At 38.6% G+C, this 14,118-nt stretch overlaps 1 protein-coding gene across 1 annotated transcript in view; it reads left to right on the plus strand.

The window, feature by feature from the left end:
* The window catches only part of ZCCHC24 (zinc finger CCHC-type containing 24), a 110,548-nt gene extending 96,831 nt beyond the window's left edge, over window positions 1-13,717 (plus strand). The window contains exon 4 of the mRNA XM_064662562.1: window positions 7,180-13,717. Within this exon, the coding sequence (XP_064518632.1) occupies window positions 7,180-7,293 (114 nt within the window). The 3' untranslated portion in view covers window positions 7,294-13,717. The remainder of the gene's footprint in view (window positions 1-7,179) is intronic.
* The last annotated feature ends 401 nt before the right edge of the window (window positions 13,718-14,118 follow it).

Here is a 14,118-nt window from a genome sequence, read left to right on the forward strand (position 1 = left end):
TTTTTGTCCAAGCATCCAGTTCCACGCCAGGCTCTCTAAACATTTATCAACATTTGTGTGTGTTATTCTGCACCATTCTGGAAAATATGCTCTACCCACTCACCAGTACTCTTATACTAACAACTGTATTTTGTAAAAGCACAGTGAAAGATGTAATTACAAGTCCAGTATTTCTAGTTTGAGAGTTACAGCACAAAAAAATCTTGTGCACATGAGATGATTTTAGTAATTTTTTTAAACAGCACTGTTACACCACCTTAACATTTTTTGCATATGTTTCCTATTTATTCTTTAGATTTTGATTATTTTGTTGGTACCTACCATAGCAGAGTCATCATTCATGTTTGAATTCCTATGCACTTCTAGAAGTTTTTAGCCATCACTTCCCTCTCAGTTGGTGTCCTCAGCTAATTATGTGCTCCTTCTGCTTTTATTATATGGGATCAGATTATTTTCACTCTCATCTGAATCTTCCATTGGACACCTAAAGGAAACTCACTAAGAGAAGATGTTGCCTCTCCCTAGACACCACACTTCTTTTGTGCCATTTTAACTCCATAAAAAAAAGAAAAGAAATCAGTGTTGCATGGAAAGAACAGACACTTCGAAACAGAAGTCACTGCACTATGTGATGTGATCATAGTACAGATAATCCATAAATGGATTGTTTTCCTTGGTTTAACAAAACCCAGATGAACTGGAGAAGTCTGACCTCCATTCAAGATCAGACAATATTTACTTCTAGTGAAATTAATTATTTCTACTTTCAAACAATCTTGTCAATATTTCTCTTTGCCAACGTGTTGGAATTCATCATCTCCTTTTTTTTTACTCCTTGCCCTACCATTTGGTAAACCTGTAATTTTAACTTACAGAAACAGAGTATCTGGAATATTATTTTAAAAAATAATAGTAATTTTATCAGCAGGTGAAAATCACTGCTGGTTCCTTAAAATTGAACTATCCTTTTGTCAAGTTACAAGAGCTTCCAAAACTATAAAAACCGTAAATATCTCAGCCCATGTCTAAAACAGCCAGGGGCCACATTTCCCTGGTGAGGGCATATGACAGAAAGTCTCCATTCACCATAGTATATACAGCATAAAAACTCATACCAGGCCAAGCCAACCTCCCCTGTTCCACACATGAGCCTAAACAGTAGAGGACACATTTACAGGAAGCTGTGGATATAGACAAGATACAATAACGACCTCCAAGGGTACTTCCCATCCTCTTTTATGCCCAAGTGAGTATTTCTGCATTCCCTGAGTTTGTCACCAAGCAGATCAACCTTGGTAGAGTCTATTCAACCTTGGTAGAGTCTATTCAATAGCTGAAATCTAATCACCAGGCCTTGCTATGTCCCCCTGGAGAATAGGATGCTTGTGTCCAGTTTAGGTTTAAAAAACTTGAAATCCTTACTTTAGGATGGCTCAATATTTATTGCAGTGAATTAGGAGTTTGATCTCAGTTGCCAGATCTGCCCTTTTCTCCCATCCTCATCTCCATAGCTGTATTTCATCTTCCCCAGTTTCTTTCCCAAATCTGTGGACTTCTCATTACTGTAGCGTTTGTCAATGTCTCACAAGGGATGGTTTCGTGCCCAAGTACTCCCATGTAACTGGCTCAGGCAATGATATCAGAGCACTGAAGGTAATATTCTCCACTCTGGGTGGCTCTGGGGTAGCCATTCTAGCACATATGCTGCCTCTGTGAATGGCTTGAGCAGCTATGCTCAAATCTTGATTTCCTATCCTTACCTTTCGTTAGTGGGTCCCTGGAGAGGAAAGCAGCCACACTTCCCTGCCACCTGCTCTTTGTTCCTGGAGGCTCATTTCACTTCAGGAAACTATCCCGTGCCAATTCCCCACAAGCAATGTCTCAGTTCAGCCCTATGCTCTTAGTCCACATGGGCTATCTGTGAGAACAAGCTTTCAACCTCTCTGGGACAGGAAAAGTTTTCTCAGCAATTTCACAGCTGCATATATACTTTAGAGTGCTCTACAAATACAGCTCTAAATCTCAGCATTTAAGAGAGATGGTAGAGCATGTATTACAAGAAGTAACACAAGGGCATGATAGCAGAGCTGCTGCTATTCATTCACAGAGCAGAGAGTTGGGTGGCTCTCACACCTGAGCTGCAAAACTGCTCCTCATCTCAATCAAGCTTTGAATGCCTTTTTATTTTCATAACTAAATTGTTCCACTGTGTTCCTCCTTTTGCATTTTCACTGTGTCCCTCAAGAAGCAAACCTCCCCATGGGAGTGCTTACAGGAATGCACAGCACATGGGGCAAAAACTGTTGAGCTCAAGCTTTATCAAAGACTAAAAAGCTACCTTGACAAAGCTGCTCTATGGCAATTTCTAAAGTAGTTTCCTGGGTAGTTTCTTTAGCTACTCTAAACATAAACAGGCATCTCAGATGGGACTTAAACCCACCTCTTATTTTTCCAAGGAATTTGGATTTTGTGGTTGTTTATGCTCCTTCTTACCCTGCTCCAGCAACTAAGCCAATTCTTGTAGTCATTCTCCAGTGTTCTTGGCACTCAAACAGCCCAGATGCCAAGCTCTGAATTCTCATTTTCTTCCCCTGCCTACTATAGCAGCAACATCTGCGCCTGTGGTTACTTCCTGGCTGGCCTCTTATCAAGGCTTCTTCTCCGACTTTGTGGCTGGCTCCAGTGCTGTTTGTGATGACAGCTGTTGCACTGGTGCAGAACCAGCCATCTGGTGACCGACTTGTCCTCTTGGACACTATTTTCCTCCAGCTGTCAGGAATTTACTGTTGGACTGGAAATAATTTGGTATGTAAATACATACTTCATGATATCCAAGTTATTACTTTCATGGGCAATTCAGTGGTCCCATCACAATTCCCTTATCTGAGTGCAACCACAGCCACCTCTCTTCCCTCAGTATGGGGAGGGGGTGGGTATGATCACTCAAGCCCAATAAACTTTTCAATAGTTCCAGGCCCACAAGTATGCTCTTTTGGCCCTTTAGATTTAATAAACCCTCCCCAGCATGCCCATGCTTGTGTACTCCAGCAATGGCAATACAGTTCACCCCAGACTGCTCCTTTTCTGAACTCTAAAGAGATTTTCACTATTTACCTCATGCTGTTATCAGTCATTCCTGGCTGGCCTGTCCCAGAGGCATGCTGCTGACAGTGGCTGCTTGCTCCCTCTGAGCATCATGCCTCTGATCTGCAGCCTCCTTACCACTGCCTCCCAGATCCATAGTGACAGCCAAGGGCCTTGTTAATGTCCCTCTTCCCCCAGGCAGATAGAAAAACAGAGGGTCTGCTGCTCAAGAATGCATGTTGCATTTGATCTTTTTTTCCCCGGTGCATAATTTCTTTTATTGGACTAAAAATTTACAAATTTGTGATAGCATGTGTTTTCTAGCTATGGCTCCTTAAGACTGTTAACCTAACAATTATCCTACCAGCTATAGTTGTAGAATCTTTTTCTATTCACATCTCTAATCTGACATTTAATCATCTCATTTGCTCCATTAAGACTTGATGTAAGTAAGTCCAGAAAATTATTTTTAGATGTTTTCTCACATTGGGATTCTAATGCAATTCTTTATCCATCAGTGGTACAATCAAGCTATTCCATTCTACAGCAGAAAAAAATTCAATCTTCTAAATACAAACATAAGCACATTATTCCATTCTGCTTCGTAGTGGAAGCAATTTTCCTCAAGATATCCTGGTGATGTTTTCTCTGATACCTAACACTTCATAAAGGTGAGCTTTTTGTTTTGAGGGGTTTAGATTTTAACTGACTTTTGGGGAATGCAGAGTTCATTCAGTACATGTAGAGCAGGACAGCAATAATTCACAATCAAAAGTTAATTTGCAGGTCAGGAATTGCTATATAAATTTAAATTTATTTCAACTTCATTCCCCTGAGGCAATAGCTTTATTCACCACCACCAAATGTTTTCCTGGTGAAGCTGCAGAAAATTATTTCCACCCTGCAACTACTAGGAGAAAATTAAAGAAAGATGCACAAAAGTGAAGAATGTAAGAATGCCATTGTGGATGCTTGCATTTCAAGAAAAAAAGGACAACAAAAATTGAACTATTAAACTCTCCATTTAATGTAAAAAAGCATACCTTTCCCCACAGGAGTATAGCAGGATTTACTGTGGTTTTACAAGCTCCATTTCACCTCTTTCTAAGGAGAGGAATTAATTTTTCAGCCAAATAGCCTGTTCCCTTCTCCACACCCTCTCCAAACGCATGGCTGAGTTCTCAGCAGCAGCACAGAGCTCCTGCAGCCTCCTCAGTCACTGGTATAATTCAGGCAATCCCCAAAGCTAATATGGAGCATGCTGCAGCCCAACCCTGCTGCACCCCTCTTGTGCCAGTGTCTGCTGCTTCTACCACACAGAGCTGATAATTGTCCAGCCTGTGCCAAGGAAGTTCAGCCTTGATGGACTCACAGCTCTTTGACTAATGCCCTACACTTTGAGCATGGTGTAAGAAAGGCTCCAAGGGTGTAAGATTATCACTTTTAAGTTCTCCACAATTAGTAAGCGACAGATAGCAGCAGAACAAGAACGCTTGCTACTCAGGGTGGATGAAGGGTTCTTTTTTGCCTCGCAAGAAACCCATGAAGAGAAAACGGCAAATGGAGATAAGCTGGGACTCCATGCAGAAGTTGGGTTGAAGTGTTTTTGAGGCACAGACCATGCAAGCACACTGTCAGCTTCGAAGCCTCACCAGAAATGTAGTCTGGGCTCTGCACGGCTCTGTTCCTTCCAGCTGGCCCTTGGCAACCTGCTTTCCTGCCTTTGTAACCCCTCTCTCCCCAGCCTCTGTGTCGTAACACACTGGTAACAATAACATTTCTGAAATCAAAATGTTTTGCAGGCCAAAAAGCTGAGCTCAATCAACGCAGGGGGAAAGCAAACCACGGAGAGCTATTGTTTCTGAAAACCATCCAAAAACTCTTGGCGCTTCAAGGCATTCCCAATGTCCTTTGCACTATTTCCAGGAAAAATGATTCCCAAGGCCTTGCATATTAAAAAAGAAATCTGGCTTATATCAATAAACATGATAACTGCTGTATTTTTTCTCTTTAATCAGAACACAGCTAGCATGTAGAAGCAGTCAGAGCTGAGTCAAATAGCCTGTTTTAAGTGTAGCATTTCAAAACTCTTATTCTTTGTTGAGGAGTGTAAATTAACTCCTGGGACTCCTGAACCTGGGCTTTGACTACATTTATGTCATGCAAATTCTTGAAGAAAATTTGTGGGCTGATGTTGGTGGAGTAAGTGGTAGATAAGGCAGAAAGGCAGTTTTTCTGACCAAATAAAACTTATTTAACTCACTGTGCTGTGATAAAAGCAGTACCTGCACCAGTGCTTGGTCTGCAAGCCTAGAAACTGAATTGCTGGTTCTGATCTCAAATCCCAACATGCTGACATCCAACAAGTCATTCAAAGCTCATTGGGGTTGCAGGAGGAGGTTAAAGGATTTGGAGGAGATAAGAAGTCCGTCTACGTTCCTGACACAGGAAATCCAATTTCAATTCAAATGTAAATGGAGTTAGACTCCACATATCTGGTCCAGAACAGTATCACGGTTAAAAACATTCAATCAGAAACAAACCATTGGCAATCACCACAGAATCACTGCTATATATTGTTTTAGTATTGTTATTGCGCAACACCAGCTGTGCGATATAATAAGAGTATTGCACTTATAATCCAGTACAGTCAAGCAAGAACTTACAGACATCCCTTATTCACGATAATAAAATATATTGTCTCATTTTAGCTATTCAGAGAGCTGAGAAACCCTTCTACTCACTAGTTTATAGCTGTTCTTGCAGTGTTACATAGCAAAAAAAAAAAGCTTTAAATGTCCCTGTTCCTATCCAAAGGGTCTCAGGTAAGTGGCTTGATGAAGAACTTATAAATGAAATGTTAGATGATCAGGTGTAATTAAGGAAAAGGAAATAAAGGACAGAAAAGGAAATAAAGTATAGTCTTTAGGATTAGCAAACGTGTTAAGAGATAAGGGGCCCAAATTGTATAAGCTATATTTACCCACCGCTTGCTCCAAGAATCCTATTCTGAAGATATAAGCAAGAGTCTAGTATCCCTATAAAAACAGTGAGAAGCTTATGACTAGTTTCCAGATTTCACACCACATGCTGTCTCTACCACAGTCTCGTAGAACAGCCACTTTGTGGGAAGGCACTGTGTGATGAAACAGTCTTTGGGGCACGTTTCATGAAAACAGATAAATTATGGGTTAGGGAATTTTGTTTTGGGAGTTTTTTCCAAGCAAATGGTGCACTTTATGAAATTCTATCTCATGTCTCTGTCACCTCTCTACCTATTACACTTTCCAATATTTCCAGATTTCCAAAAATAAAATTAACTTTATTGCAATATTCAACATGGGCATTTTATTTTCAGAATGACTGTGAAGCCTTTTACATGCCATGGAAAATGAAAGAACAAAGATATACTAACAAAAAACCAGTTTAATTTCCTCCAACCATGTGATTTCACAAATATTATTAAAAATACATAATCAATTCATTAGTCAGGGTCAGGGCAAAGGATTATGTCATGAGGTTAGATTTTGGTTTGTTTTAGTTTGAGTGGGGGTTTTTTGATTAAAAGCTTTGCAGCTGCTCTACTTCCAAAATTTCGGCCTCAAAAACATGTGACCAAGTATTGGGAAAACCCCATTTCTCTATGAAGTATCTGTGCATGGACAAGACAAGTTTCTTGATATAGCAGCTAATCCCAACATTGGCAATCCCTGTTGGTATTGCTGGGTAATGGAATTCCCATGCTTGAGGTGTTAAAGCCTTTGGGACATCTCAGTTACTGAAGCTAAGAGAATAAACTCTTTTCTGTTATTGCTTTTATAAATAAAGTCCCCAATTCAGTATTTTCATAATTTGTCTACAACAAAGTTAACACCACCTTTATGAAGAATGACATTAAGTTGTGAGGCCACTCTGAACCAATGTAGAGCTGAAGGGCTGAAAAAAACACTCCAGCCCTTCAGGAAAGAAATATGGTAGCTTTTTAATGACTAGGAGAAAGCTCAGTTAAGTGTAAAAGTAGATTTCACATGCATAATAAAGAGTTAACAGTGACAAAACCTTGGATTTAATCTCATTTCCCTCCCTCCACTGCAGAGACCCCTGGAAAAGCCGGACGGGCTGGATGTTTCAGATCAGAGCAAAGAGCATCCTCAGCATCTGTGTGAGAAGTGCAAAGTTTTGGGCTACTACTGCCGCCGTGTGCAATAAACCTTCCAAGTGGCCTCTTCCCATCCCCATCATCCTTAAAGATTCTCTGGCAGCATGCGATCCACAGCAACACAACAAATCAAGATAAAAGCTAAAATAATTGCCAATATTGCCTATCTAATAATATGCCTTACTATTAATAGAATGTAACATTTCTCCTGTGCATGTGCACACGTGCAACAGGTATTTACGGGACTATGATTTGTATACATATATATGTAAATGTATATATATATGTACACACACATATATAAAGTGTTATTGATGGTGTTCACAACAGAACTACAGTTACAGGTTCTGCTGATTGTTTACACAGACCCTCTATCACAGCCAGGTGAAATGAAGTACTATTCAAAAGGCAAGGTATAATATTCACAAGGAATATGTATTTTACATATGGCTTTTGCAGAGGTTCAATAACTGTGGGGCCACTAATTCCAAGCACTCGCCCACAACATCAACATTGTTCTTATTATATGACAAGACAAAGGAAGATGAAACAAGCCACAGGATAAAGGGAGAATTATTGTTTTCCCAGTTTTAGAAAGTCTTAGAATTTTGTGCTGCTGTTTTCTTGGACTTTTTCTAGTTGTTACCATCTCTTGGGCAAGGCTTAGGCAAAATCATTTTTGCAGAACATGGCAAAAAAAGTGAATAATTGTTTGAGGGTGTGAGTTTGGTAGAAAGGGAATACCATAATGGGACCCAGAGCATTGGGAAGGATTCCAAGAGGTTTTTGGAGGAGAAGAAACTGGCTTGCTTGTGCAACAGATCCTTCTCTTGTCATATAATCCCACTGAAATGGTCCCTGTGTGTGCATGGCTTGTTCATTAGGCCACAAACAGACTAAATTTTCTATGAACAAGGGGATAAGAATACTTAAAACTGTCTCTAAAACCCTTAATTGAAAGATTAGCCAAACTTACTATTTATAGTAGTTTTAAAGCCACTTTTTGGAAATATTTTTTCCTGTTTACTACCATAGAAATTTGTTATAATACGAAACTTGTTAGCCATAGGGGTGTTTTGAGACATGGAAAAACTGTATAACCCTCCCTCTTTCTGTCTTCCTGAAGCACCTACACAGTTGAGGAGAAATGTAGGAGTTATATTTTGTTGTCCCATTTTGGGTAGAACCTTTTGCAGGGGCATTCTGCTGCAAAGAAGGATCTCATCAGGGATTGGCAAATATGAACTGAAAGTACCTTGAGACAGTATCCTCTTTGTATGTCTACATAAGAGTACATTGGCAGAAGGACACAACAAGCAATTCACTTGTAGCATTCACTAAAAAATTACAGGGATAATGTTTGTTTGAGATTGGGGATTCTTTTACATCAACAATTTCTATTTTTATGAAGTTTCCTTTAGAGAGGTTGATTTGTGTGAGTGATACTTAGAGAAAATACTTTAAATCCTAAACAACTTGATGTGAACTAAATTTGTTCTGAGGACTAATTCCATAATGCAAAGACAGAGGGGAGTTTATGCCAAGTGATAGCAGGATGTTACCTGTACGTCCAGTCAAGCTCTTAAAAAGCAAGTTGAAAACTTACTGCAAGCATTCATATAGGAAATGGGAAGCTCTTTACAAATTTTCTCTAGGGTAAAACTCTGGCCATTTCCCTGCTTTGCTATAAGCAGGGCAGAATTGCATCTGCTTATTGTGGTGGGAGTGGCACATGCATATCTTGCAAATTCATAATTAATGGGTAGGCCAGGCAACACAGCCTACTGATCATAACATGGAGCAATGGATAAGCATTCTGACCCCCGGCTTCTGACCACAGCTCTTCCATTAGCTCCCTGATTTTGGGCAAGTCACAAGATCTTTCCGGACCTCAGTTTCCCCAGCTGCAAAATGGGGATAATAATACTTTAGTATACCTACCTCACAGGAGAGTTGTGAGGTTTACTTAATATCTCTAAGTATTTTGGCATCACTGGATGAAAAGTGCTATGTAATGCTAAAATAGTATTAACTAAATTAATTACTTGGAAACTACTTTTGCCCAGTTGGCAATTCCGTCAACTAAAATAGCTGCAAATTATATTATTGAAAGTAACACTAATAAACAGTTTAGTTGCCTCAGTGAAGACATGCAGTTTTAGCATTTTCAAATGCAAACGCATTCTTTTGCACAGATTCACAAATTACCTTAGAGACAAATTCTCTCAACAAAGATACTAATCTGTCTATACAAATAAGCATAAGAAAATACACAAGCAAATCTAGGGGTGGATTTTCTAAGCTTGACCTCTAGGATTAATCTCAATAGTTTGTTTCAAGCATGAGTAATTTTGAAAGAGCAGCATTCTAAACCAGATCTATTTTTCCTCTTGAGCACTTAATAGTACATGAACAAAAAAAAAAAAAAAATCATCTTGATGATTCACATCCAGCTAAAGGACGTGTAGAGAAACCCCCTTAGATGAAGATAAGGGAAGATGTTTTGTTTGGTTTTTTTCTCCTTGAAACTAAGATGTTGCTATCAAATGTTTTGTTCTGTATTGAAATAGTTTCCATGTTATGATAACCACTAGATCAGTAAAATAGCACAACCCTTGATATAGCTGTATCAATGTATCACACACCACCAGGTTGGACAAAAAGCTGACTAAAGATACCATTATAAGCAAGTGCTGGTATTTTCATGACAGTGCCCTGTTAAAAATTTTTTATCCACATTCAACACTGCAAGGCAATGCCTTAAGCTTATGGATTTTTAGATTCTACTAAAAATACACGTGATCTACTTTAACACAATTAATGCCTATAGGTGTAGCATAATAACTCTTAAGAGCATAGTTACAAGAGTTCAGTATTTATATCAGTGATACGTTCTTAGTCAGAAGACATATAAAGTATTTAAGTAATACTTAGCATATTTGTAATAAAGAGGAGAACAGACTTTCCCCTGCACTAACGTTGGGGAAAAGTAAATAAGGAACACAGTGTGAGGAAGAGCAAAAGCAACACTGCCGTAGTTTGTACTGCCTAAGTCGGAGACCGCGGATCCCTCCTGGAGCGGGATGCAGAGGTGATCAGGCCTTGGGCACCTCCCTGCACAGGGCTGAAACCTCTCTCCCTGACAAGCTGGTGCCTGGGAAAGGCAGGAGCACCAAGCTTATGCGAGGGGAGCATTCCTCTGTCCCTCCCTGCATGAGGTTTGCTCATAGGATTGCAGCACTGGGCCCGGGGCATTTGCTCCACACTCAAGTCTGTGTAGTTTGTGAGTTGCTGGAAAAATACATCTGCATAAGTCATGTATAACAGCTTATGACCTATTGGCTTTTAGCTAATGGCACAGAAGGGACATTTCTGAATATTCTGAATTTCAAAGGGAAAAAAAATTGGTTACAAAATGTAGATCTCTTCTATTCCCTCCCTCCCTTCAAAGGTAATTCACCTATAGATGTAACTAACTTTCCAAAACTTAAAAAGTCAGATTTTTGACAGGAAAAAAAAAAGGAGTTGATTTCTCTTAAGTTTTTGTGAATGCTTCCTGATGTTCTCTTTAACTAGCTCTACATTTAGAACATCAGCTAGCAATCCTTGAAGGCATTTGTAGACAGTCTTAGCAGAGGTGAAGCAAGCATCAGTAAAGAATTTTAAACCAAAACAGGCCTCCCTAAATTGCATATTCTTTAGGGATGTACCTGAGAGCAATCTGGCTCTATGCATTTATTTGGCAAACTGGATTTTTAACCTCAGATGCTTGCTGTTGACAGCCTACCAATCCATCCAGCATGCACTTTTTTTTTTTTAAATTTCACCCCTTTTTAGAGATTTTTTCAACTTTCATTTATTTCTTAAAAAAAAAAAAAAAATTTGTTTCATGAGTTGGTCAGAACATTTCACGTTGAATTGTCCTTGGCATTGGCACTGCTCTGGAGAAAAATACCAGTAATTTGAAATGTGTGTTGTAGGTTAGCTGCTTTAACTTGATGAGGCTCCAATGAAGTTGTTACAAATACTTCATTTAATGGTCATAAAGAAAAATCCCTGTAGTTTAAAGGACGGGCCCATTTTAGCCAGTTTCTACTGCTGCTACCACAGACAGCCACACAATGATGCCACACAAGCAAAGTTTGAGGCCTTTTTGTCTCAAACTTGCTTTTTGATTTCAGATAAATACACAAGAGTATATATTATTTCTGAAAATAGGTGTATTTTGAAGTTCCCCATTATATGGGACTTAGTTTTTAAACTAAAAATGTGAAGTTACGTGTGTCTGAGAGAAGCCTTATACCTAGAAGTATTATCTACGTTTTACCTTTTTGTATAACGTGAAATTTAGATTATACATGGGTTACATACTGTGACACTCTAGTTTGGTTTTTTTTTTAAAAAAAAAAACTACTTAAAAGATCAAAAGTTAACAGCTTCTGGAAATGCCAGACTTCCTAGATTAGTGCTCTTTGTCCTGAAGTCACGCAGAAAATTTTTTTTTTCCTAGTATGGATCCTGAGAGTTGTCTACTGAACAGTATGAAATAAATCACCAACACGTGTTTTTCAAGTTAAGTAGATTGACATATATTTTCCACTTGCCTTTGCCAACATATTTTAAAATGAGATGGAACTATCCCCATACAAAAATCATTCTTTCAGATATCGCTCCACTCCCGCCTGGGCTTCAACCCGTATCTCTTTCCTATCTGCAAAACCAGTGCTGTCCATTCAGTTTGTTGTATCACTCAAGTGCTCAGAGGGCTGTTTGAGATCTTAGATATAGGGATGATGGATTGTGTTTCTAGGATGAATTTCAAAGGGACAATCGTGTGCAGTTACTAGCTATAGATGATTGATATAAATGTTTACCCCTGTATGAAGTATTTTACAGTTTTACTTGCAGATGTGTATTTATCTTGAGTTATACTTGACATAGAGTTTCTTTCAATTTTTTTTTTTAATCCTATGTGTGTATTTTGGAAACCTTTTTAGATGTTAAAATTTTTGAATGGTTACAAATATTTCTTATAATACTGAATTGTTATCTTATCTGGAAACTCTTTGCAGTAACTTTTTTGTATATATTTGAGGGCCTTTTTAAAAAAGTATTGTTTGTTTTTTGGGCAAAGTTTTTAAAATTTGGAAGCTTTCAGAAGGGCCTTTCTCTCAACTAGGATACTAACAGAGGTAAGAGTTTTCTTAAATATTTTGCAGTATTTTGCAGAACTAAGGATGTATCCTCAAGAAAATATTTATGGAAATAATTTACTTTTTTTTTTTTACAATGCTTTTGTCTGTATAAAGTATGCAACAGAACTACATTAAGAAGGAAATATTGTCTACATAAAATATTATATGAAAGTTGGTACATAATTCTGACAAAAAAACCTTGCAATTCTTTAAGCCATATTGTTTTTGTTATCCTTGGATGAAAATATCAGTATTAAGTAACCAGTATATTATTCAAGTGCTTAGACTTATATGAAAATGCTTATACAGTTTATTTATGTATTTGGGGAAGGATTGCTAGAAGAGCTATCACTAGACATGTAGCAAGTGAGGAGCAAATAACAGTAAACTGTCACTTTATGGCCTTGTGAGAGACACAAAAAACACTGAAAGCACCGTAGAGACACGGCTTTCAGAAACTCCGAAGCACAAGTGTTGGGTTTCAAATGGTGGTTCTTTCCTTTCCCATAACCAGAGGGGAAGAAAGTTGGTTGGGACACTGTTTAACTTGACTTTCACAACTCTTTGCAAACTGTGAGCTCAGCTATGCAGTATCGGCTACAGCAATAATATCAATCAAAGGGTATAAGAGGAAAAAGATTGAAGTAGATTATTGTAGGGGTTTATGTTTATTTTAATTAGAACTCATAGCAATATAGAATATGCATGTGCACGTATTCAAAGCATTTTACACTTTACATTTCATGTAGTTTGATTATATTATGAAGGATTGAGTTTTTAGTTTGATATTTTACCATGCTAAAATGGGAGGTCTGCCCAACCCTGTACTGGATTCTTGTTTTCTTTAAAAGGTTATTTAGTACAGCACTCACTGCATTGTCTAATAGTGCTAAAACTAACACTATCTTATGAATTTCTTCAGCTTTAAAAAAATTAACCTAATGATTATTACATTTGTTTAGCTGTACCCACTGACCTTGTCAGATTCAGTTGGCAACTTGTGTAATTTCTTTTTCTGTAACTGTTAATAAACTTGTACAGCTAAAACAAACAAACAAAACCAATGGACAAAGGCCTCAGAGGTACCAGTTCTGCTTCAGCAATCAAGATGACAGCTTGCTCATCTGGTGACTGTGTTGCTAAAGAGACTGTAAAACCTCTGTTGTGGATTGTCCATTCAATGGCATTCCGACATGTGCCTTATTTGCTGGATAGTATACAGCTTTCTTCTAGTATTCTAGCAGTTTAATGCTGTATTAAAAGTACTGCAAAAAAATCAGCAAGTGTGGTATGGTTTTCTTGAACGTCCCTTCCTTCGACATTTTAGTACCAGCTGCACTGGGTTCCTGGTTATGGATTGGGAGCCACAGTCTGGTGCTCGCAGTGCAAACCTGCCCCGGCATAACCGTGACCCAGACCATGGGGAGAGGAGTTTCTCCACTGCAGGGAGTCCCTGTGCTGCAACAAGCCTGGTCCCATCCAGGGTGAGGGCTCTTCACTGCCAGTGGGACAGCTTGGGTTAATGGTGCCAGCTCTCAGTTTTTAGCAGCCTGGTGTTGTCTAGCATTATTCTTAAGGAAAAATCTTCTATAATCAAAGTACACCTGTAGCCTTTAGTTGGATAGGAAAGCTTAGGTGCCAGAAAGTTGCTATAATGAAAAATAACATTCATCATTCTTG

This window comes from Pseudopipra pipra, chromosome 8, assembly GCF_036250125.1.
Source record: "Pseudopipra pipra isolate bDixPip1 chromosome 8, bDixPip1.hap1, whole genome shotgun sequence".
Taxonomy (NCBI): Eukaryota; Metazoa; Chordata; class Aves; order Passeriformes; family Pipridae; genus Pseudopipra; species Pseudopipra pipra.